Source organism: Excalfactoria chinensis, chromosome 1 (assembly GCF_039878825.1).
Source record: "Excalfactoria chinensis isolate bCotChi1 chromosome 1, bCotChi1.hap2, whole genome shotgun sequence".
Taxonomy (NCBI): Eukaryota; Metazoa; Chordata; class Aves; order Galliformes; family Phasianidae; genus Excalfactoria; species Excalfactoria chinensis.
In genome coordinates this window covers 55359460-55386107 of record NC_092825.1, presented here as the reverse complement: position 1 = coordinate 55386107, position 26648 = coordinate 55359460, and the positions used below count along the sequence as shown (strand labels likewise).

General features: G+C 37.0%; 1 protein-coding gene across 1 annotated transcript; it reads right to left on the bottom strand.

Annotated features, from left to right (window-relative positions):
• Positions 1-290: 290 nt before the first annotated feature.
• Positions 291-24521, bottom strand: SLC13A4 (solute carrier family 13 member 4). Its single transcript, XM_072345942.1, has 16 exons — positions 23702-24521; positions 19186-19314; positions 16247-16383; positions 15521-15702; positions 14845-14899; positions 13283-13322; positions 12558-12629; positions 10854-11044; positions 9512-9631; positions 7034-7135; positions 6454-6555; positions 5384-5481; positions 4114-4244; positions 3126-3287; positions 1156-1293; positions 291-436 (listed from the first exon to the last, which is right to left on the bottom strand). Exons 1-16 carry the CDS (start codon positions 23798-23800, stop codon positions 299-301), a joined length of 1896 nt encoding a protein of 631 aa, XP_072202043.1. The 5' UTR covers positions 23801-24521; the 3' UTR covers positions 291-298.
• Positions 24522-26648: the final 2127 nt, after the last annotated feature.

Below are 26648 nucleotides of genomic sequence, written 5' to 3'. Positions count from 1 at the left end.
ACTAGTGTATGTATACTTGTATTCTGTACTGGAGTTCAATATCACCAGTCTTATAGGAAAGCAACAATAGGGGAAAACTAATCTCTTCATGTAACTCACATAGACTTTCAGAACTGAAAGAGTTATGCAGAAAATCTCCCTGTGAGTTTTCTTCATGGTTTTGCTCTGGATCTTGGTTCTACACATGCACAGTTTTTCTCCTTTCTTTCATATATGCAATTTATATTTAGTATTTTGAACTCGCTTTGGTCTTGCACTACTTTTTTTTCTTTTTTCTTTTTTTCTTTTTTATTGAAGATTATGTCTGGCTAGTGACATTGCTTACTGCTGCCCATTCCGGAAAAGTATTCAGCTGGAAGAGTCTAATTCCCCATGTGTTGATTGCCACCATGACAACAGCCAGACCAATCAGATTTACTCCCAGACCAGCTTTCACCTGCAAAAACAAAATGTATTAGAACACACCAGTGATGCTTGATCAAAATTAGTTAAAACAGAAACTGAGAAGGCAAAGAAGGTAACAGCGGGCAAGGTGAAGAACACTGATGGAATATATTTATATGTATTTATATGTGTAGTAATAATGCATACTAATTTCTAAAACAAACAAAAAAGAACTGAGTGTTATATATCAGAGTATAAGTTGTGAGAATATTCAGGAGTGATAGTCAGAGGCTGATGCAGCTCATCAGAAAACTGCTTAGTTTATTGCTTGAAATTTTCAATCACATAATCAGAATGGGATTTTAAACCACACATAGAAGAGGGATAACTGCATGATTGGTGATAATGGTGTGATTTAGTGTGGAACAACGTGATAAAACTGATTTCTTTTACTCTCCTGACTTCCCCAAGCACTCTACTGTTGTCTGCTGCTTCTGCTGACCTAACAGGTCAGCACAAAGTCTTATGTACTTCTGTTGTTTGATACCTGTTTGACCATTATGTTCAAAAAGGCAAAGATGAGAAATATGTATATCCTACAGCAGATATCTAACTGTCCTTAATCTGTCACCTCTGTGGCATAGCAGCATAGTAGACAACATGACTATATTAAAACCAGTACCACCATCACTATTGTAGACTGCTGTGCGTGGGTACAAGGCATAGGGATTGCATGAAGTATGGGAGGATATATCCAATCCCAGGACTCACCATATCCTTAATCTGGCAATGCCCATAACTGAAGACAATGGCATTTGGAGGATTACCCACAGGCAGCATCACCGCAAAGGAAATACACATGGTGACAGGAATCAGGGTGTATAAAGGGTTGATAAGCAGCGTTTCTGACTGGAAGGAGAGGAGCAGGGAGAACAGTTTTACTTAACTTAAAAGCCAGTCCTCATAAATAAGATGGAAAAAACTACTCTGCTTCATATAAAGATAATAAAGCCATGAATCTCAGTTCTCTCATTTTCTACACATAAGCATGAAAGTATTTCTGTTTGCTTGTTGGGATTATGGTATAATTTGGAGCTGGTAACCCTCAGAGGATTTCTGTTGAGATATTTAACACTGAAATATCTCCACAGTGGTTGCACACTGCTACTGTTAGGCCATCCTTTGTTATTTTCCCTGCTTGTTCCCCATGTGATTCTGTGCTGTGCATTCTTGATCTGATCACTGAGTACTGCTTCAGTCTTCTTCCAAAAGAGATCACAAGAGGTTGACATTACTAATTTTTATTTTTATTTTTTTTATTTCAGCTGCTGAAGATACTGAAACCAATCTGTAAAGTCTTCCTAGCCGTGGTTAAGAAAGAACTGTAGAACCAGAGAACCATTAGGGCTAGAAAAGATCTTTAATATCTCTTAGCTCAATCTTCTACCTACCACCAATTTTGCTGACATAAACCATGTTTTGAAGTACCAAATTACACAAATTACTCAAACACTCAACTACCTCTCTGGGAAGCATGTACCAGTGCCCAAGTATTGTTTTGGAGAATAAATGTTCCCTAATATCCAACCTAAACTTACTGTGGCACAGCTTGAGGCCATTTCCTCTCATCCTATCATTACTCAGGAGAAGTCAACTCCCACCTCACTACAACCTCCTTTCAGGGAGTCATGGAGAGCTATAATGTCTCCCTTGGTCCCCTCTGCTCCAGACTGAACAATCCAGTTCCCTCAGTTCATAAGTGGGAAGCCTCTATTCATCTGGGACCTAGCTGTCTGTGGTCCAGATTTGCACTGTGAGGAGGCAGTACTGGCGGAGCATACTTTTAGAGTCGTCTGAAGAATTGTTCTTGCATTAGAGCCTTCACTGGTGGTGAAACTTTGCATTGTAGTCTGTGTTGCTGTAGCCTTGTACTAAGCGGAAGAGTATTCTCAAGGCTAACTGGAGAAGGAAGCATCTCCAGGTTATTTTCAGAGTCAAAAAAGAAAGCTTGTATTAAGGTGTCAGTTCAGACTAGTGAAAGTAGATTGCCACTCTAAATTTCTCTTTAGAAGAGTCTCTGTGGAGCACAGGGGTAAATTTGTATTCATCAGCCATACTAACACAATTATTTATTTTTCATCCGACCCTATATTCATATTATTTCAGAGTTATTCACATGATGTACTTGGGACAATCTCATAAAATTGTTATAGCAGGTAACCACAATTCATGTTCTACATTCTTAGTAAGAAAAGTTTCACGTCACATAAAAGAAGAAAAATGAGACAGTTTTCTGGAGCTGCTATTCCAATACAGAACAAAATTTGCATCTCTTTTCTCTGCCTTTGACACCAATATACTGACTTTTTCTCTGTTCCTTACAGTAATCTCTGCTTCTGATGCTGTATGTTAGCATGCTTGCCAGATCACCCCCTTGAACCTATTTTAATCTGATGATATGAAATTCTTTACTAGTCTTTCCTTACATGTGGTGAGTGGCTGAGTACTAACTAATGAATGATAGCCTATCTATCCCTCATGGCAGAAGCTATGTTTTTATATTGTCCTAGAGGTCTTGAATAAATTTATCAGGACTAAAGTAAGTTGCCTTTCAACCAGCTGTTATTTTTTGTTAGGTTGGTTTTTTGGGGAGTGTGGAGTTGGAGAATGAAAGCTAAATTTCATGTAAACTGAGTGCCACGGATCTAACAGGAAACAACACTGCTGTTTTTTGTACTCACCAAGCTGCATAAAATAGGTAGAAATATGGTTATAGTTGCTGGATTGCTAACAAACTCTGTTACCAGGGACACTAAAATGCAGGCCAGTAGAGTTACAGCCCAGTAGGGAAGGCTGCTCAGGGACAGCATTTGGCGTCCAATCCATGTAGAGAGGCCAGAGGTCTAAGGAAAGGATATAAGCACAACAATGACTAAATAGGATGTTTGGCAACCAGATGATTGTTTTCTTCAGGATAGTTTGCATCAGAGAATGTCACCAACAAGTAAACAAAATTAAGATAAATCTTTTTTTCCATTACCTTTTGTTCAGTAAACTGGATTTCCATTTAATGTTTAATAAAGAGTTGTCCATAGGAACACAGAGATACATTTGACAGTTAATAACTTGAATCTGCACTATGTCTGATTTTTCCCCTCTCTTCAGTATATGAACTGAAGTATTATAAATTGGTAATGAGGGACTGCATAATGTTGGTAAAATGCTGAGATGAAGTTATTCAGATTAAGTTGCCTGCAGATAGGTGTCTGCAGGAGAGCTAGGCATGTATTCATAAATTGTACTGCAAGGAAATATATTCAGTACAGCCCAGAGCATGATTTGTCTTATCAGCACGAGGCGCATGACTGTTTCTTAAATATAAGCATCCTGTAGCAGCTGAGATGTTTTCCACAAGCTGCTTAGCTGTTCATTGAGAAAGGGTCCCTCAGATATGCCCCTTAGATCCTTTCACTTCTGCCAGCCATGTAGGAATATCTAGTTCTCCTAGAGCATCTGAAATGGAAGCAGATGGCTATGCTTACAAAACTTAATTGAGTCCTGCCCATCTTTGATAGTTAGGTTGCTTTCCATTGAGGGAGCTGGTGTACAAACTTGTAAGTTTCTGAATTGTAATCTCAATCTGGAGTGCATACAAAAGGATGTAAATTCTGCTTTATTATTATTATTAATAATAATTTTGAAGAAGGGGAATATAATCTAAATCAGTACCTTGCATCCAGCTGCTAAAGCATAACCACCTCCAACCAACACTACAATTTCCCAGGGCATGGTCCTCTGAAAGTCCTTCCAGGTGATGATGGGTTCCAGCGTGTTGGTGTCTGTTGAACTTTCATTATCTCCTATACCAAAATAAGGTACATGAACATTGAACTGGCTCTTATGTAATAATCTTTCCATATTTCACACTACTGGTAGAAATGCAGTACTTGTGGGAGTTATCTTGAGAACTGTCTATGAGAAGTGAAAAAGAGTTTAGTTTATTTCTCTGTTTATCTCAGTTTCAGAAATTGCATCATACTGATTCCAAATATCCTGACCTCTCCTTGGCTGCTCTGTTGATGTGAATAGTTATATACCCTTCTTCTTTATGCTACAGCTTTTCAAGACACAATCTTCTCTGTTGTGAATGTGCATGTGCAAATAATCTGTAGATTACAGGATGGAGATACAATGGGATTATTTTCTCAAAGGAAGGCATTTGCTCTCTCTACTACATCAAGAAGTTTAATCAGGTGCACTTATGTTCCTAGGCTTTAGCTGGTGACACAGTTTGCTTAGATGCTTGAGTATATTATGGAAGTAAAAGATAAAGGGTGTTAGTTTTCCAGTATTTTGCATGTATTTTAGTAAAAAAAAAAAAAAAAAAAAAAAAAAAACAAACACAAACATATCTATACACATTTGTAATTTTTACATAACACTATGCAGGAAATTATGTTTTCACAAATGATTGCTGAAAGTCTGGCACAGTAGACAGATCAGCACTTCTGAACACCATCAAAAATGAACATTAATAATTAATCTTTATTATTGCTGGGATGACTGCAAAAGGAGCACTGCCAAAAATTACAACTGCCAGACAGTAACAACTGTTACCTTTTTTACATCTTCTTAATGAGATTATCATTTACTTCTTCCATACAAATAAAGACTAAATTATTCACTAGAATTTATCTTCAGCCAATTTAGCATATCTCTGCATTCTCAATATGGAACTACATCTCAATATTTCCTCAAACTCCTTCTTAAATTTTGAAAACTCTATAAACCCGTTGGTAATCTCCTGGATAAAACCACATGAATTAAAGTACAAGAAAACAAAAGGAGATTGATGTAAGGGGTGGTATAAATACCTCTACCATTCCACAGTTAAAATGTATTTGTCAAACATTTTGCAGAGACCAGAAAATACATAATTAAAGAAAAACATAATTAAAGAAAAACATGCCAGATCTCTTTCTTGCCACATGTACTTTACCTTTTTCTTTTTTTCCAAAGCATGGCTTTTTTGCTGGAATGAGGAAAAGGAGGAAACCAAGAAAAACAGAAACAGTGGCATCAGTCCGGTAACCTTTCCTGAGAAAGAAGCAGTGGGGTTATCATAAAAACACACTTATAAAGCCTTTGTAAACTATCATCTTCTAGCAGTTACAGAGTCCCAGAATTGCTACATGGCTGGGGTTGGAAGGGACTCTGGAGATCACCAGGTCCAACCCCGTGCTAAAGCACTTAGAGCTGAATTTGTATTTTCACAACTGAAGTCTTAGCAACAGCCTTCTAGAAAAATATATCTTCACATCAAGGACAAAAATAAGATTTTTATTCAATATAGCAATATGTATTTAACTAACTGCAATCATTGTCGATGTTTTTTAACATTCTCGTGAAAAGAGATTCCTGTCTGTTTAAAAATTTATTAACTTCGATGTACAGAAAAACAATATGCTTGCTAGAAACAGTAAATGGTAAACACATTCTCAGTAAAAGCCAAGCCTAAATGATCCTTAGAAATGAGCAGGACTGTTTTTAAACTAAACCTCTAAAACTTAGTTTGATAAAATACTTTGAGATGTGCCAAACTACAAATACACCCAGGAAATCCCAACCGAAACTACAACCAAAACAATAACATTACTTGTTTCACTTTTCTGTCTAATATTCAACCAGTATAGACATTTTCTTGATAAACTTTATTTTCTCAAACATACGCTGCTTTGTCAAAAACGAACAAATTTTAATTTTAATTATACAATCAATATATTCCAGTGATACCGTCTCTATGAATGCAATAAACTTCAGCTTCTGCACTTCCTATTTATTGCATTAGAAATATGTTTTGATCTGTCTGTTTAGTTCTCTCTGCCTAACTCATAAGCAAGAACACAATTTGCTGCTGTGTGAACAGCTGTAGTTAAGAAAGCAGGAATTCTAAAATTTGAACACTGTCTTCAGTTTTCACTACCTTGTTAAAAGTGGGTAATAACATTTTGTAGACAAAACTTACGGCATAAAGTCTGAAGACGTAGTTGCTTAAGGAACATCACTTACTTTTCAAAAAATGATGACCAGCCTGGAACAAAGCCGGGCTCACGAGTAAACCAAAGCAAGGTCATCAGGATGAAGAAAAATCCAGTCACCATCTCAGGATAGCTAGAAACAAAACCAACCAAACTAACTATACAGGTGTCAGTCTGAAAACCTGAGAGCAGATTTGAGAAGAAATAAGGAATCAGAAAGGTTTATAACAGAAGTAAAAAACATAAGGAAATTAGAAAAATAATAATAAGAATTAAGGAATTCTGCATTTGGATCTCAACTGAAAACCAACTAAATTCAGTAAAAATGAGCTAAAAAATCATTATTTTCAACTCAGTTGATCATAGGTAGGTGCTAAAGGAAAATATTTATAAATGCTTGTTATGTATTTGTGTCATTATCTGTTGTAATGTGGTAACAAGGTAAAGCTCATGTTTCTATTCCGCTGTAAAAACCTCATATTAAATCTTTTTAAAGGTACAACAAGCATAATTATGCTTATAACAATATTTGCAAATCAAAATGTAATTTCACACAAATATTTTTGCATGTAGTCCCGCCTAGACAGACAGATTCCTGAGGACTGTTTTACCTGACATTTCCCAGTTTCTTATATTCTTCATGAATTCTTCTCTCTGACATTTCTTCCCGTTTGGTTTTCTTCTTCTTGCTGACAGAACAGGTTTCCTTAAAGCTAAAATAAATAGCACAGTAAAACTAGACAAAGGCATCAAGTGAAAAGAAAGGCTGTAATGAAACAACAATAAAGAAGAAAACAGAAAACTCCAGTTGCCATTCTTCTTGGGTAAAGGTGTGATCAGGGCAAGGCCTGATGGCTGTGGGAAGGGGAACTGTTGTTTGTGACCTTTTGCTATTCTTAGCAGTTTCCAAACCAAGAGCAAGACCACACTGCCTCTGCCACAGAGACAAAGACAGTCAGCATATTTTCGTTTGGTGAAAAATGCCTGTACAACTGTGCACAAGCACATTAAATATTTGAATACATTTAATCTTGCTATATATTTATATGCGAATTAGGCAAAACACCTAGTTTACGTAGCTATCCTTCATGCCATAACAAAGCCTAGGAATTCCTAATTGAAAGGACTATACTTTCAAGTTCACTTTAACATTTTCTTCATATTCTTTCCCATTATGTCCCTTTGCTATGCTTTGGGCCACAGCTCTGTTTTTCTGCTCCAGTAGTAACATCTATTAGACAGAGGTGTATGGGGCGGGTTGAGAAACTTCTGCAGGTTAACCAGTCTAAAATAGGTTGCAGCAGCTGTGAACTAAAGCATGTTGAGAGTGAAATGGTCTGTTTTTTTAAGTTCCTGCTATTTTAATGTTTCCTTCGTTGTCCCACAAGAGACCTATGCTACCACATTGGCCAAATGGAGTTTGACAAAGGTGAAATTATCTGCATAGTTTATGCACCAAAAGATGCAGGTTCACCATCTGTGATTAACAAAAATGTCTCAGTTTTCATGTTCATTTTGTTTTCATTGCAACCGAGTACCTATGTGTCTCTTTTTTCAAACACACTTGGCACTCTTGTTCACATATTTAAATTTCCTTGCCAAATTCTCCCTTAGACTCCAGTAAAATTCACCATCAGTAATGCAGATCATGGAAGAGAAAAGGAATATGTTTTTTTAATGGCCACTTCTATAATGACAGTTCTACTCCTAGCTCTGATTTTTTGGTAATAATTGTTTGGTGGGTCTATTCTCCACCCCCTTTGAATTAGTCTAGTCCAAGTCAGATTAACAACATGGGGCTTCCTAGAAAGAAGAATATGCAACATGAACATTACGGGAATTCAATAAACATTTATATATAAGCATTAACAGCTGTTTCAACATGTTCTCAGTGTTGCTAGGCTTAGGAGAATTTGAAGTTATAGCATTGTATCCACACGCTTAACATAACACATTCTTTAATGACTTTAAATGAACAAAGATTTAAGAGGTTTGGAACCAACCAGCACTTCTCAAGAAGTCAATAATGGTTCGGTCTGTGGTATTATCTACAAAAACATTAATCAGCATGAGGTCTTGGATGTGGAATTTCAATGTTTTTTATTTTAAAAAGTAGAAAGTAATTGAGGGTAGTGTTAGGGCTTGTTTCCTCTCAAGATTAAATAAATAAATAAGATTTAAACAAAATAGAAAGAAAAAGAGATTTATTTTAGCCTTTTAATTTGAAACTAAAAGGCTCAGGGAACTGTCTGAAGGACATGGAAGTTATTCACCTCTAAATTACCTCCTCAAATCTACCCAAGGTCAGCTGCAAGCAGAATCGATTATCATTTTATACATTGTCATAGGTGAAATAAATTAGTGATGTCAGTTCATCTTACTCTTAAGAGTAAACTAAATTAAATTAAGGCCACTTTAATTCTGAATAAATATGTACGCAATACATTTTAATGCAGATTAACTAATCCACTCTAAATGCATATACTTTGTCAGTTTTCATTAACTTTGCTGAGTGCCTCTGCAAAGAGAATACATGATGCAAATGATCTAGAAGTCAAAAAATTGTTTTGGAACTCAGGAGCCTGCTGGTATCAAGGGGTATTTACCTCTTAGCCTGAGTGTTCTTTTTTCTTTAAAATCAAATATATAAATGGAGTTTGTTTACTATTAAAAGATCTTATATTAACTTTATTAACTTCAGGCAGATCTGAAAAGTAAATTGTTCAATTGCCATTATTTTTTCCTATTCATCTTTTCAGCTGTACCTTTTCACAAGGACTTTTATCAAGATTTTTGGCCAATGATGAGACCCAGTTATAAGAGCTTAAATAAAAAATCAGTTGAGTGCATAGAAAAGATTTCCATTAGCAATACCTAAGCACTTTACTCTTAAGCAACAATAGTGTGCACTTCTGCCTGTCCGTCCCAACTAAAAAATATTATTTCCTCTTGTAATTTTTTCTGCCAAGAAGGAAGTTGTACCTTAGCTTGAATCATTTGAACTAGAAAAGCTCTTATGAGAATTACTCTGATGAGGTCAATGATGCCCTGTTTTTGTAATCAATACATCTTGAATGTCTTGCACTTACTTGCAGCCCAAGAACAACCAATGCATCCATAACCAAGTAAGGACCAACATGATGAGGGAAATAGGGAAACTGAACAAAAACCAGGTTCCAAAATTCACCACTTCAGCATTTGGGTATTGGCTGTAAATGGAAAAAAAAAAAAAAAAAAAAAAAAAGCAATATGTACGGATGCATAAACATATATTTATGTTTATATATGTCATAGCATGAAAGAAAACTGTTATCATTGTGTAAATGTGACAAATAAAATACTTGTTCATAGTAAAGCCATTGTCAAAAGATGCCAGCCATAAACCATGCCCGAGATGAACCAGACAGAACTTCACACCTTTAAGTCCAGATGGTCTGGAGTCTCTATCCAATTTCAACAATCATTGCAATTACCAGGAATGAAATCCTGTCTCAATGAGTTTATTATCCAAAGTCTTTCTAGTATCAGTAGAACTGAGAATGGTTTCACTCAGAATCTCTATGTCTGTCTTATTCTGAACCACAAAATAATCACTGTAGTCTGATAGGTTCTGACAAAGATGTCTAATATATGCATTTGGTGGAAGTGTCAAAAAAGCATGGTCTTTGGAAGTGTTGTGAAATCCAAATTTGTGGGCTAAAGATGGATTCTGGATGTAGTTATCATTGCTGCTGCCATTTCGAAAAGTGAAATGCAGGATAATTTTACAGCAATGGCAGCAGCTGATGATCAGAATCAGGTCTGAGCCTGGTTACATATCAGTGTATAAGGAGAAGTTCCATTGGCTTTCTGACAGAGATGACATTCATGCCTTCGAGAGCTCTGGGCATATGTGATAGAGGAAATATTTAGCTCAGAGTTGCTTCCCATCATCCATGAAGCAAAGGTGTAAGGCCACATTTCTAAATGTACATATTTCTGCACTGCATGTTGAACAGCAGAAGTATTACCACTGATGCCTCTAGGCTCACCATGAGAACCGGCTTTCTACGAAGCCAAAAAATACCTTGAAGCAAGTTTTATGACTTTTCATCTTTTGCACTAATTTCTCTTTTTCTTTATTCTTATGTCTGCATGGCTTTTAGTAAGTGTTTAATTTCTGAAGGTGCATGCTGCCTTCTTGATAATCAGTTTTAATATCAGAAGAAGTTGCACAAGAAAAATGTTGAGAAATTTTTATTTTGCATGGGAGGAAGTATTAACTTAAGCTCCCCCTTACAATCTTTAATCATTGGCAAAAAATTTTAGAGAAGGAAATAAAATTGTCTTTAGAAACATCATCTTAGGATAGTACCCCGAGAGAATAAATAACCCACAGGGAAAGCCATAGAGATGATATTGACCAATTGTATTTTCACCCATGTCACTTACTTGTTGAAGTGCTCTAAGAATATGAGGCTAGTTGAAGTCCCTATAATGGTTGTCAGTCCTCCAATAGTTGCTGCATAGGAGATACTCAGTGAGAGGCATTTGCAGATCATGTGGTCATGTCTGGACTGATACCGGTACTTAGAGCTCAGGTCCTGTTCAGAGGGCTTAGGAGGCAGGACTAGTATCTGAGCCTGTGAGGGGATACATTGATCAAGGGGAGCAAGAGATTAGAACAGCAGCCCGCTCCCTACTTTCTCTAATGCCATGTACTAATAAGAGGGAACAGATTTTTTTTCTTCATTGGTATTAGCTGGGATCAGAACTTGAAACCTGTCTAGCAGCCTGAAATTGCCTGGTCCATGGCAGAAATATAGAATAGACAGTAATCGGACTTCTGGCCACAGTTTGGGTCAGCTCCAGTTCTGACTGGAATCTCAGCTGGATACCAAAAGGCCTTTGTGGCCTGCAGAGGCAGGATGCCAGCACTGCAGCAGAAGGAATCTGTAATCCTTAAGGCTTATGAGCAGCGACCAGACAAATGCTTGGTGGACTTTTGGCGCTCAGACTGGCTCAGGGCCTCTCATAAATGATTCTCAGAAAGTGCATGAAACAGGCTGGGCCATGAAAGAAAAAGCTACAGAAAAAATATTGTTCCAAAAGAGGTTTTCTTAACGGTGACAGGAAAGGCTCCTTGCTACTAAATCAAGCAGTTATGTTGTAAAGGTAGAGAAACTCAGAGCACTTTACATGCAACTAAGGCTTTAATTTACCATCAGGAAAAATGTATCAAGAGAGTCAAATAGATCTGTTAAATCATTAATTTGGATTTGAGATTATGTCATAAAATCAGTTGCGCTGTAAATCATGCTTGTCATCCTTGTCAGAGTTCTCTGGTTCACATCCCTGTAGGTTAAAAGTGAGGAGAGTGTGTTACCTATAAAATAATCAGTGAATGCAAATGGGAAATGGGTGCAAGAGGAAATTGAATACGAGGAGTAGTGCATTAGACTTCAGCTTAGAAATATGCACTTAGATTCATTAGAACTGCTAATTCAAATGCATGTGTTGATTTTAGTCTAATCTTTCCTGAACTTACGCAATTTAGGAATTACATAACTGCAGTATTAAAAAAAAAAAAAACAGTCACTCCTTGGGCCCACTGAGGAAAAGTAGAAATACTCCAGTTGTCTAATGTAGGAGAGGATTTTGATGGAGAATATTTGGCAGTAAAAAAAGGAGATGGATACTAAGACTGCCAAACCTACTGGGTGAACAATTAAATGATCCGTGTCTGCTGTTAGTTTAGTTCTGAGCAGAACATTGTGAGTCAAGGATTGCTCTTTTTTTTTTTTTTTTTTTTTTTTTTTTTTCACTATTTTCCAGGAAGGCCTTGCTGAAGTAAAGTAAGAATGAAATAAGAATGAAATAAGAAGTGAAACTTGTGTTTGCGTTACTGAGTATAACGCTAAATGAATTGTACAAGCCATTCAGAAATGTCTTATGGGAAGATGGCTATACTAATACCTGTGCTGGTGGGATTCTAAATGGGAGCAAAAATTAGCATAGAGCTAAAAAGTAACCACTGTTAAGATGATAGAGAATGATTTCATGAAAAGTAGTTTAAAAGGAGTAAAAATGTAGCAATGATAAACAGGTGGTACTCCCCTGTCCCTTCCTTCACCCCCATTTCTAACATCTCCTTACCTGAGGTAGGTGCTGCCCATTGGATTTCATAGTTCCAATTGGGTTGGCTATCATATGCACACTATTCATAGTCTGTAAAGAGACAAATACCTTTAGATTAGCCTTTCTTTTCTTCCTAGGGGCACTCAGATTAGGACTGATATTGCTTTATAAAACTCATGGCTTGTGGGCTTTCAAAACAAACAAACAAATGAAAACAAAACAAAGCAAAACCACCAAAGCTTTAGCTATAAACTATACTGGAAAAACATGAGATTATTATTTCTTTAATACTGTTTTTATTTTCAAATGATGTTAATATTCAGTATATTCAGTTTTTCCCTCTGCCATGTAGCAGAATCTAACAGTGCCCTTGCTAAAGACTATTCCTTTGTGAGATGTGTAGTTCAAATTAACCAAGGCATCTCAATTGCAGAACTTGATGGTAACTGGGCATATTACCCTTACCTGAACTTGCTAAAATCTGTGACTCTGGATGGAATTATTAGTTTACTGACGGGATCCTTGGCAGTACTTGAAACAAACCCTATGGCATCAATGTTTCCCATCATGATTTGTGCAAGAAGGCTGGTAGGTTAAATGCAGGACATTCTGTGCTATACATTCTCTGACAACCACTTCTTATTTGAAATAAATGAAGGAGTTGTAGAACTGTGTGGACTGTGTTCTGGTGTTATTAGTAAATACTGTGGCTCAGAAGATACAGGTACTACCTATGATAATACCTTTGATTGCATCAAGGAGCTGAAGTCAGTAGTAGTAGCACTAAAAAGAAAGAAAGGAAAATATACTTTAAAAATATCTATTCACCCAGCTCCCCCAAAAGGTGCAAATCATGAGAAAGAGAGGCAACAGCTGCAGGAGATTTAATGCCTACTAAAATGGTAAAGAATACAAATTATTAGTATCTCTTTTGTGGTATCTTGGATAGATACAGGGGAACAATTATTATGTTCCACAGGACTCTAGCATAGTAGCAAGACAGTTCCACTTCGGTCCAGGAGAGCTGTATGTATTCACAGTAGCATACACTCTATTCTAGGAATGGACTCCATTCTCCATGAAGTGAATTACCAGGCAAGGCAACGCTACCTCTATCTTGTTCTACTCGAGTTCTTCCTCCATCAGCCTCTTGAATGCTTTTTATGAGCACGGTCCTGTGCCACACTAAGGCTTTCACTAAGATCTGTCATGGGTAGCATGTGATCCATGCAAACAAAATGGTGAGCTTTAACTTTGCCATTGAAATCAGATTTAATTTCAGAACATGGGCTACTTCTCTTTTTCCAGTAAATTTCAAGATTATTATTTTATTTCTTTTCAAGGAATACTGCTTTAATAATAGTTCTGTTATGAAATATTTCTCACTTATTTTTCAATAAATCTTAAAGAAATTAATGGCATAATGCCAAACTGAAAGGTTTCTTTTATACTGAAGAAAATATGTCTGGGATAAAAAGAGAGAATAAAAAGAATATTAGAAAGCTCATTAGTCTCCAGGCTAATAAGAAAGCTATTTAGAACTTGCAAACTAACTTAAAGTTGTCAACATGAGCTATTTGAATGATAATGTTTGTTTTAAAGAAAATCTTAAATGGTGTAACCAGAGCTTATTTCTCTTTCATATTTACTCTTGTGAATAAAATAGAAGAAGCTCAAGGAGAAACTTCATATTTTAACACCATACCTTTTAAGAAGATGCTTCTCAGAATTTAGCCTGTATTGTAGTTGGAGGACAAGAACTTTGTATAGACTCCTGTGTATCTGACTGGTTTATCTGATAACTCAAAATTGAAAATTAGTCCTTTCCTTTATCTGTTATTATTTTACTGAAAATAGAGGCCTGGTTGAAACTATTAGTGCTTCAAACTTCTGAAGAAGTTTGGCTGTATTCAAATAAATCTAATACATTTCTTTTTTTTCACTCTGCCATCATCTGTTTCTTGAATACTCATGACAGTTAAAGCTTCCCTCAAGGATCCTCTGTAAGTGGGCATTTCCTTCACTTTATAATGGTAATAATGTTTTAAAAAAAGAAAAAGAAAAGAAAAAATGAAAAGAAAAAGAAAGGAAAAAAAAAAAAAAAAAAAGAATCCCAGCAAACTTTAATGAGATCCAGACCATTACATCAGTCCCACTTCTCATATCAGCCTTCTTTGTCAGCTACATCTAAAACAAAATTATAAGCTTTTGCATGCCCTTCCTGCTCTATTCCTCAGTTCATTTCATTGCAACCTTGCAACCTGTGTAGGGCTCAAATCTCCAGTCGTACAGGGTTCATTCTTACTCCTCATTGATGAAGATAAGCTCCAGTGAAGGTTGCTCATGCTTTTCATTGAGACCTGTAAAGAAGGAACAGAAAGCAGTTCTTTTGGTAAGAACTGATCTGAGCCTCTGGGTGACTGAACTTGGAGGAGCTATTGCAAACAAAAGCTGGTCTGAGCCTTCTCAGGTACTCTGTGACATCTACACAGCATTTTGTTGTGTTGTATTGTCCCCAGAGCATGCTCCTTACAATTAAAATATTATGATCATGTCTATGTGACTTAAGGCCTCAATGCCAGAATTTAAGTAAGGTTAGATGACATCATTGTTCAGCCTGAAATCTGTGAATTGAAAGAAACTGGTGATTTTTTCCTTCCCAAATTCTTTCTTTCTGGGAAGATCAAAAACCCCTAAAGATCTTTTCAGAAGATCTCTGAACTGGGCAGCTTGGAAGGGCAGGCATAGAAAGGGCAAGCATGGGATAGTCACAGAGCATGTTTGGGCCTTTGCTACATTTCAAGGCAAAACTGTCTTTCATTTTTGAAAGAAATATCACCATGCAAAAAGAAATAGAATGTACTGTTATCGTTGGCAGTACAAATCAAACAGCTTTGACCTGGGTAGCATTTAAATAATATATATCAATGATTCTGGTCTCTAATAAATAAGAAAAAGAAGTGGCCAATATTGGTAAATACCTATTGGCTTGTTTTCTTCAATAATAGTGCTGCCTGCAGTACTGATGACATCACACTCCTCCTCAGCATTCACAAGTTCCTGGAGCACTGCCTCCACAATTGGCATCACCATGGCTGTGGTGGATGTGTTGGAAAGCCACATGGAAAGCACCGTGGTGCAACACATAAAGCAAAGAAGCAACCTGGAGTGTAACACAGTGAGACTTTGAGGCACTTTCACAAGTACTAAAGGCTTTCTTACCTAACATTTTTCTTAGTCAAATGGTAAACATATAGGATCTTTTCTCTTGGTGCCAAAATACTATTGTGTGCATAGATTAAATGCTGCCTTGTGTTAAGAATTGTCATAAGATCATATATCACTGAAAACCCTTTGCTTCCCCCCTTGGAAACCAGCATGTGACATGAGAAACACTGATTTCCAGTGCATTCAGGGATACCTTAAGAATTATTTTATGACTGCTAAACAGACAAGGAGGGAACAGAGAGATCAGGAGCAAGGAATCAACAGAAAATAGAAAGTAATGGAACTATCAGTTGAGGAGGAGGAGGTGGCAGATCACTGAGAATGTTTGAAAGCGTTCAAATTCTAACAGGGATAGTGGGTAGGAACAGTTGCCCCAAACCCAGCTTGGTTTTATCTGTGGATAGAGAAGCCTGAGTTATTTGCTTTTACAGCTGTCTCTATTAACTTCAGACTACCCTGATGTCTGAAGATTCACTCACATGCCTGGCTTTGCTCCAGCCATCATGACCATTCGCAGAGCTATACGTTTATGGAGATTCCATTTTTCCACAGAAGCTGCCACACAAATCACACCCATGAGTAGCAAAGTCGTGTTCTTGAAATATTCAGCAGCCACCTGCATTAAGAACATGGGGGAAAGAATCAGTTAAAAAACACAGTAAGTAGCCTACACAGAGATCATGCTGAAAAGTAAGAAATATTGTGGGTTCCACACCCCCACGTGGAGAATCACAGCCAGGAAAACTGAAGAATTCGGAAGTCATAATGCTTTCTTTAATCTCTTTCATTTGCCACTTATGGGGCTCCATACTCTCTTGTTTGTAGATTGCTCAACTTTGAAGAGATTGAGAGAAATCTTACTTCTTCACACAGGATGTTTACTGCCTAGAGTAAACTATACTCCACAAGGCACCAATTGAAACAGCCACAAAATTCTGCTCTGACAGCACCTTATTTATGTGCTTCATTTGCTTTTTGTTATCGAAGTATCATTGCCTGCCTTGTTTGCATTTCTTATGTCATGTTCAACTGTTAGGCAAAATGAGGTATCTCTGGAAACTGTGGCTTCAGAAAAAAAAAAAAAAAAAAAAAAAAAAAAGCTATTCAGGGACATGCTCTCTGGATAGAAAGATTGTGATATTGCTGTGATGATGGTCTGCAGATACTGCACCAGAACTTTTTAGAATGGAAATCCACCTGCACTGTGTTAGGGAAAGAAGGCAAAATTTCAAATAAAGAGAACTTCAATCTGGAAGGGATGAGCAAAAACAACAGCTGGCTTAAGAAAATATTCAGAGACAGTGCAGGAAGAACTCCAAAGCAGAGTTCTTGAATATGGGACTTGTTAAGTCACGAGAAGATACTCTGTGAAGTGACTGTGAAAATAACAAGAAAAACAAACAAACAAACAAACAAACAAAACAAAACAACAATGAAACAAAACACTTTTTTGTGAAAACAAACAAAACAGGAGAAAATAAAATTTATAAATGAGTGTTTGGAATCTATCTGAATATTTTATTTTATTTAAACAAAATTTTTCACGAGTTATGTCTGCAATTTTTTTCCTGAATTCTGAGGCTCTATCATTTTAAAACAATTAAAACAGTATTTCTTCCATCTTCCTCCATTATTCTTACACTCTTTGATAAAAATATACAGCTGACACTAGTGTTATTTTGTGCATGTTGCAGTAAGTGTTAAGGATATAGTTATATTTATTTAACAAATACCCACAGTGCCCTTAATGGACTTGTCCATCATGGTTGTGTGCCAGAGCTTTTAAATATCACTTTTTTTTTTTTTTTTTTTTTTTTTCTTTCTTTCTTCTACTGGTTTCTTTCTCATTAACTTTATTTTCCTAATACTTTGTTCAAAAAATTTTGAACTGAATGAATCTACCAAACCAGCAGCACAAAGAATCTGTTGTTTTGCTTCATCCTTTTCACAGCCAATTCTGAGAAACAAGTGAATACTAAGGTTCTTATTAATACATACATACACGCATCCAGACTCATTCTTCCAAGACCCTGTGAGTGAAGTGTGGTTTAAACTGCAAGGCGCAAGCCCCAGTTTCTATGGCGCTTCAGAGCAGCAGATTGGAAATACTGCAGCACCATCAGCTTCGCTTATTTTAATAAACAGGATTTCATTTCTGTTCCTAAAGTAAATAATACATTCTCTGCAGTAATCCCAATGTCATTTAATTTGATATTACGTTGAATTTGTGAGGCTGCCCCTACCTTTTCATTCTCTGATATGCTGCAGTGTTTTGTGATGAAAAAGCATAACTACTTTACCTTTACATTAAGATGATCATGAAAATATTGAAACATGCAAATGGGGAAATGTACCTGATTATAGCATGCAGTTGTTGCAACACTGGAAGGAATAAAAGAGGTCATAAAGCTCTTGTTTTATGTTTGGTTCCAGACGTTTATGAGTATGCACATTGCCAGACTGTGTTAGAAGTTCAACCAACCTTATGGTTGCTACATATTCTTCTGTGTTACTTGTATTTCTAATTCTTATAAACTAAGTGTAATGCTGCTTCACTCCAAAAGAAAAAAAAGGGGGGGTGAAGAGGGGGGTGGGGGAGGAGATGGAAAACTGTAAGGAATAAAGATGCAGATGAAACTGAAGGAATTCTTGGCATATGATGAAAGAAAATGACATTCAAGAGAAACTCAGTTAAGCAAGTTCAAAATGCATCAAAGAGACTTTTTGTATCACTACTCCTTTTCCTTAGAACTGATGGCTTCAAGGCAGTATTAGAGTTATTGGTTGGAAAAAGTTCTAGGCATCTTTATAGTATTACATGGTAATGCTTTTTAATATATGCGGCCTCATAATATATGCAGCCTCATACCTTGTACATCATCTATAGGCACTGTAATGGGTTTCCCAGAGAAGCTGTGTCAATGCCCCATTCCTGAAAGTGTTCAAGACCAGGTCGGAAGGGATCCTGGGTAACCTGAACTAATACCCAACTTAGTGGTTGGGAACCCTGCCCACACTGGGGAGTTGGAACGAGATGATCTTTGAGGTCCCTTCTAACACAAGCCATGTTTTGATTCTCTGATTCTGTAAGGCTTATAGATTTTCCATCCATCATTAGAAGTAAACCTTCCAGTTCATCCCATAAGTGCTGTTTGGAGTAAGTGAAAGGTTGAATCATGGTGTTAGGAAGTGCTGATGATGCAATAGCTGATAGGATGGACACTTCTTTGGCTACCATGTCCTTTCCTATGTCTAGCTTTCAGTGCAAGAAAGGGCTGGTTGGCCCAAGTTACACAATGTAAGATGTATGTTTCGTCCTCCCAGACTCATTCTTGCTAGTCCACTAAAATTTGTTTTATTTGAATATTTAACTGAGAGTCAAAAGATAAGGTGACAAAAATGTGCACAGTGGTCTTACCTCACTGGACTTCATGACTCCAAAAAGTGGGTATAGGAAAGCAGGAATTAAGGCTGCTGCACCAAGAGGTACTGCTTCAGATACCCAGTATACAGCCGTCACAATCAACACGTAAGCACATGAGGCTTCCTGTATGGAGAAAACACCACTGTTTACCCTGGGATCATTTTTGTGTCTCTCTTCTGGAAGCTCTCCAACAGGTCTATGTCTCTCTTATACTGGGGACTCCACACTGGATGCAGTACTCCTGGTGAGGTCTCACCAGTTCAGAGCAGAGGTGCAGGATCACCTCCCTCACGCTGCTGGCTACTCTTCTTTTGATGCAGCCCAGGATATGTTTGGCTTTCTGGGCTGGGAGAGCATGTTGCTGGCTCCTGCTGTTTGCCATCCGCCAGTACCTCTGGGTCTTTTTTGGTAGGGCTAAAGCTGGTGGAAGATGGAGTAAGATGGTATCTCCTGGATGTTTTTACATGAAAACACACCTTTTAGATAGACATGCCTTTATGTATGTTTCTATTAACTTTATGTATGGAATTATTAACTTTAGGAAAAAGATTTTATTTCCCTGCTCTCAAATCTGAAGTCAGAATAGGTACTGAGGTTACCCAGAAGTTTTGCAGAATCTGGTATCTTAGGACTGATTTATACTAGCTGTAAATCTGCCCTTCATTATTTCCTAGATGTTTTCTATGATGCTTTCACTGTATGGATTCACAGCTCACAATGGCTGTTGATTAGAAAATGCACTCTTCATAAGTGGATAGTTCAGCCTGTTCATGTATGATTTTCTTATTTTTCTTTCCTGACTGTGTGATTCACAAATTAAACAGCTTTCAAGAAGTCAGCTGTAGGAAATTCCCACAGATCTTTGTGCAAATCGATAGGCATGTATGACAGTCAAAGGTGAGTCTAAACAGGGGCGTGGATTCACTGGAATGAATCAATAATTTCTCTTTAAATCCATATACCTCTTTTTTACACTGTCCCTGATGTATGAAGAATCCCATTCAGCTGTTCCACTTCTTCTATTTTTTGTTTTTAAATTTAATACAACATATGGTAATAACAAGCAGAACATAACCTACAGAAAAGCTCATGTATTACCATGTATCATTTCTTTTACTTGCTTAAAAACTGCAGCCAAGCTTACTCAGAAACATGGAATAAAGTTATCTATCAGAGATTGTTCTGACTCCTATTTCAGAAAAGTGTAACATTAAATAGTTCTAATTCAAGCAACTAGAACCTGAAGAATAACCAAGAAAAGAAAAATGAAAACAAACAAACAAAAAAAATTAAAAAAAAATCAAGAAATATAATTTTCTTGAATCAGATAAAGCTAATGATTTTAGAGACTGTTGAGAGTATCTGAAATGCTGCTGGACAAGTTGACAGATTTAGCTCTGAAGTGTTTCTTTTTGGGTAGAAAAGTATGTTTGAAATCTTTCACCACACAAAAACATACATATTCCTGTCCTTTATTCGTTATAGGAGAGTTTTTTATGTTTTAAGATAGACAAAACAGGTTCCGCTAGTCTTCTCTGATCACATATCACATTAAAGGATTTTGCTGCAGATGTAGCTTCATTGTTAGCAAGATCAAACACTGTAAGGTAGGCTAGAAATTATTGGGTTATAATGGATAAGGGAGATTTTTTTTTAAGTAAAATATTCATGGATTATGATGAATGTGTTTTATAAAATTGTTGGTATACTGAAAGAATACTGTTTAGGCTGTAGCAGTTTGAAGTGACCACTCAATAAAAAAAATCAAGCCAAAGTTTTTGAATTAATATGGAAGGGAAGTGATGGCGATTAGAGATTTTAGTAATCTCTGTTCTAAAGACAGAACAGTTTTAGGTGCGAATCACAGTACTGACTGATGGGTTCATAAACATTAGCCAACTTGTGCTTGGTCATTTTTAACCGCATTCAGCCTCATGGTTGATATTCCACAGAGAGCAAAGGATAGGGTTCTTTTAGTGACCAAGTGACTATTTTACACACACACATATATATATATATTTAACTAATCAATTTCTGTGAACAAGCTTCTTTCTTTACATGGGCTCCATGATGTTTGGCAGCATTGAAGACAAAACTCTTGTGAATGAAACAGCACTAATTTTTATTTTAAAATGGGGCAGATATAAAAAAAAAATAGAGATATATTTTGACAAAATTCTTAATAATCCTTTCATACTAATTAAGAAGTGAGAATTAAGCAGGAAATAGGAAAATACAATGCTGTAAGCTTTTATGTGATGGCTGGGGGGAATACCACCTCCATTCAGTCTTCAGGGAAAGAAAAGAGGACCGAAAAGAATGACTTGGCTGAAACTTCCATAATATGGATAACACACACAACTTTTGTGGCTAAACCATCTGAGGATCTCAGAATACTTATTAAGTGAAGGAGATTAAAACAGTGAAAAAATATCACTGCCTGGAAAATAGGCTGTTTTTTTTTCTGTATTTTTTTCATGGTCTGAAAAGTATCTGTGAGTGACTCTGACCAGTTGTAAAAGTCAGATTTCAGGTATCAACTTGGGGAAGAATTCAAACAAATTTCCACACTTTCTGCCCAATCATTTATTATCACAAAATGATAAAAATAATTAAACAACAACAAAAAACAACACCTGTGGACATGATTCCTGTAAACTTTATCTAAAGAGTTCTGAGTCCTCATGCTCCTTTTGATGTCCCTTGACACAACATGTATAACACTACCCCATTTCCAGAGTTGTAGTATCACCAAAGAGGCTGTAAGCTGATTCCCTGCAGAAACACAAACATAATTCACCTAGTAATTCTGCTCTCTATGAGACTGAAAGCTACTGTAATTGTCTGATAAGTGAAAATATAAGAAAATCATCAGGAGGCAAATTTAATCTTTACATTTAAGAAGTAATCTTAGTCACTGTGTTGTAACAAAGTAAATACTAGCTGAAAGCACTTGAATAGTAGAATAGTATCCTGTCAAATAAGTTTATTAACTATAGATGTTTTCTTAATGGCATTATAAATATTTGTCCAGCTCTGGGCCAGATTAACAGCTATGCTTTCCCATCTGCAGTCATTCCCTCATATGCAAAATGAATGCAAAATATCATCTGATGACTTTTCATGTCACTTTGCAGTAAAGAAACGCTACGAGGTGCAGAATAATATTGCAGTGGAACACATGCCAGTATAAGAGCAGTTTTTGTTTCAAAACCATACCATACCACTACAAATCCCTTGGTTATTAGAGAATTTACTTCCTCTGAGTCTGGTAGCGAGCAAACACAGGTAACAAATCTCAGTGCAGTGAATCTTGTGTTGCCTAAGAGAAGGTCTCAGGGGATATGGAGCATGCTGCTGTTTCAGTGCCATACAAGCATGTCACAGAAAATCTGCCCTTTCAGTGGTATTGAGGGAGATGAAACCCTCTTAAAAACAGGTCTTTGTAAAAAGGTGGGCCTTACTGTTCTCTGAAGAAAGCACAATTTCTTGTCATTCATTCACACTCAAGTCACAAAAGATGAAGAACAACTATAAGAGTGCAGCTGTTTTCAAAGCAGAACTCCTTCAAACTGTAAAATACAATTCACCGATGTAGAAACATTATCTTTTCTGTGAATCCTGTTTTTTCTTTCCAAACAAAAACCTACAGTTTTCTAATCCTTTGAATTGTTATTTGATAACAGCAGTAGTATTCATAAATCCTGTAGTGCTATAAAGAAGATTTAATCTTTAACAAGGTAAAAGAAGGGATGGAAATTGCTGCACCATTCAGTCAGATTTATGTCTAGCACTATGAAAGCCATAGCTGCAGAATTTTTAAAACACTGCAAATGCTGGCAAGTTGAACATCACCGTTTCTATATGGTAGGAGTGCATTACTATTTTGTGCTTGACCACAGCAGAGATATGCATGGAGAGAAGTTAACCAGGGTTATTCATTCCCATTGCCTTGCTTATGTGTTAAGCAAATATTATTCCCTCCTTTGTGCGGTTGTGGATACTTCTGAGTTATCATTTATTAACCAATGCCAGAACTGCTGCATGTCAGTAGAGGTACCTACACTTGCTTTCCAGTAGCAGATGCCATGTGTTGTCCTACTGAGTCCTAGGTCCCAGTTCACTTGAACATCTGAACTGCACGCACCAAATAGAAAGTTATTCCATGCATATTTGATATTAAAAACTAAAGACACTCCAAATATTCTTTTGAAATACCTCTCCCTCTCACACACCCCTGAAGAAACAGTAGAGATGCAATATATCTGTCTTAAAATAAGTCTACACCTAGTTCTTCATCTCTGCTTGTGACATTGCTCATAGTATCTCTGGTTGTTATTGTGATGACTGCCGAATTTTTCACTCCTTCAAATCTGAGTCCTTGATATTTCTGAGAGCAATGGTTTTCATTAGATCCTTGCTTCTCTTTTTGGCCACCATAGTCTTATCCAGCGAGAGTGCCTACAGTACTCAGAGGCTTTGTAAAAAAAGAAAATGAAAATGTACTTACGCTGCAGGGGTACAAAAGTGGCAGAGGAAGCAGCAGAAGTGGAATGAGAAAAACCAGCAAGAGGTTTCTGGATCGAAGAATCTCCTTCATCATTGCCATGCCTTTTACTTTCTGGTGATTTCCTTGGATTTCTTCCTGGGATCTTTAGATTGTCCAGTTTCCACTCCACAATCTCCTTCACCTTTGCCTGTATTTCACTGAAAGGACTCTCTCTGCCTCGTTTCCAGTTTTTACACAGTCACCTCAGATAGCTTCCTTAATTTGCTTATTCTTCAGTCTGTTGTTTTGAAGAGAAACCCTAATGATTTTTCTGTTAAAAAGGCATTCAGTTTTTGTAGGGCTCACCAGCACATCCAAATGACTTTCATACCATGAAACGATGTTTGCAGGTTGGGTCATAATGATCATTTGACATTTTCTCTTTTTCTTTCAGAGTCACAGTGATGACAGCGTTCCATCCTTATCCCCATAGTCTGAAAGACTCTTTTCTTCCATCATCTGATTTTCAGCAAAGAAATTTTTGTTTTCATAAGCTGGGTGGAATATCTTCTGGTGTGCTGCTTTTTTTTTCCTGTTAGCTAGTCTGGATTTTTCAAATATAAGTTTCCTTTCTGCTGGAAAATTCGTAATACTAAAAAATTATTGTTCACTTCACAGAAAAAAATCTTGTAAGAATTCTTACTTTAAAAAAAAAAAAAATAGAAAATAGAAAATAAACCAACTACAGTTCCTTACATTCCATTCTGTTCATATTTTTGTAGTTTTGGCCTCCTCTCTGAATCTACCTTTTGCCTACTTTTGCCCTGAGCCTGGAATTCACAGGGCAGCAATTCCAATACAGATTATACTTGGTCTCAAGAAAAAAAAAAAAAAAAAAAAGCAAGAAAAAAAAAAAAAAAAAAAGCCACAACCCCAACAACTTAAAACCTTTTTTTTTTTTCCCCCAATTCTAATTCACCAATAAGGGCTGCAGGAGGCTGTTTTTGCTCGGCCTATTATCTAAAACCCAGTCAGAACATTTGAGATAATATTTCTTCTATTCTGACCCATGCACACCATTTATTCATAAGGCACAGTCTAATCTCTGCATTGATTCATGTGCTATTAGTGACAGTAAGATGCATGCTCAAACTAAGAACTGTTATTCTATCTTCTATGATCTTTAATTGGAGGAGCATTTCTTCTGTGACTAATGATCTTTGTGGAACAGAAAAAAATTGGAAGAGTTAATCTATTGACCCATGTGCCACCTGTAGTCACCCATTTACCCTATATCTCACAGGATGCCATACACCTCATGTTTTCCATGCTTCCGAACCAGCTTGCTGAACATTTCCTCATACCCTGCTAGCCATGTGGAAGCTGGGCTCCCCAGGCTGAGCTGGTGTGTCTCTGTGACACTGATCCTGGAGAGCAGGGAAAGGCAGACCTTTGCCAGAGAAGACTTTGCCTCATCTGATGAGTCTGATGTGCAGTACTATTTTTTTTCCTGAAATTCGTAACTGTTTCTAGGACTGTGTAGTATTTTTATGCCTTGAAACTGCCGTCAGGCATCAGCACCTTGAGAGCCTTCAGGCAAGTTTAGCAATTAAATCTGAAAGCAAAAATCTAATCAATGTAAAAATTGCCAATAGAACAATCCAGCCAGGGAATTTATACCCGTTTCAGCAGTTGCTTCCAAACAAACAAACAAACAAACAAAACCCACCAACCAAAAAACAAACAAAAACACAACCAACCAACCAACAACAACAAAAAACAACCAAAAAACAAAATAAAAATTAAAAAAAAACACTAAGAAAACACCCCCTCCCTTGAGGGCTGTAAAAAACACTCCAGAAAACAAAGAAGTTTTGTTTAAGATGAACAGAACTGTTGTATTTCACTGCTTCATGATCTGTGAGGTCCAAGGGTGAACAAAAGACTGAATGAAATGACTCTGCCCCATGGGAGAGGAGCCATCTATAAACTATTCTGAAGAAATAAAAAGCAAGTGGAGCTCGGCATAGATAGCAGAGCTTCTCCCTTTCTTTTAGGAACAGGCTCCCTGCACCTGAGGCAGGGAATGCAGTACTGAGGGAGGGAAGCTGCCCAAAATCCAGAACACTGCCCAGAGACAGTGCTCCTTCCCATTTGAACTCCGGATAAAGAAGACAGTCTTGCTCACAATTTATTACCTCTTCTTAACCATTAAAGGGAATGTTTTATGCCCCCTTCTCTCCTGTACCACTGATCCCACTGAGTTTTACAGATTGAGGTAATCAGTTTTTCTTGCTGCCAGTCTCTTAATAGCAAAACTTTTGCTGAAATCAATACAACAGAAACACAATTAGTTTTATGTAGAATATTTTATTATTACAGTAATTGTTTTCTCTTAAATAAATCAGGCAGTCCAAGCACATTCCTGAGAAATAAATTTCTTTTCCGGCAGTAATGAAAGGGGTGAAACAAATTCAGAGAGACTTTATTTTGTGCTACAGAGATAAAGGTTTCATCTATCAACCTGTGAAGTATGTATGCTATCGGGAATGACTGTGTAGTCAAAATTATATGCAATTCCTCTCTGAAGGACCTGTGATACTTACTGATGATTAAAGCCTGTCTGCCAGACAGTTCTGTTGTGGGGTGGCTGGGAAATATTTCTCTGGAGGATGACTGCCAGTAATTAAGATTTTCTGAGATGCTCTTTCCTGTTATCTTTGCAGATTTGGAGTCACTGTCTGTAAAGGATTTGTGAATGGCCTCTGTTTCTGGCTCTACAAGCAAGTGGTGCTTTAGGGAGACAAGAAGCAGCCAAGCTGTGAAGGCAGAAATGTGCTCCCTCTCTTTTTAAAGCATGAAGAGGGAAGAAAGCACCAACATCAAGAATGTTTATGCTGGAGGCTTTGAAAGGTTTGTGAACTGTAGGGCAAGGCTTCTGTGAGGGCACTGATCTGTGTATGCGAGT

Bases quoted from the DNA above. Each gene is read 5' to 3' on its own strand.
- SLC13A4 (XM_072345942.1), bottom strand. From the start codon at position 23,800: ATGGCAATGATGAAGGAGATTCTTCGATCCAGAAACCTCTTGCTGGTT. The intron at 11,045-12,557 runs GTAAGGAGATGT...ATCCCCTCACAG, and splicing joins ATGGGCAGCACCTACCTCAG to GCTCAGATACTAGTCCTGCC. The intron at 3,288-4,113 runs GTACTGATTTAG...TCCTTTCCTTAG, and splicing joins CTTTAGCAGCTGGATGCAAG to ACCTCTGGCCTCTCTACATG.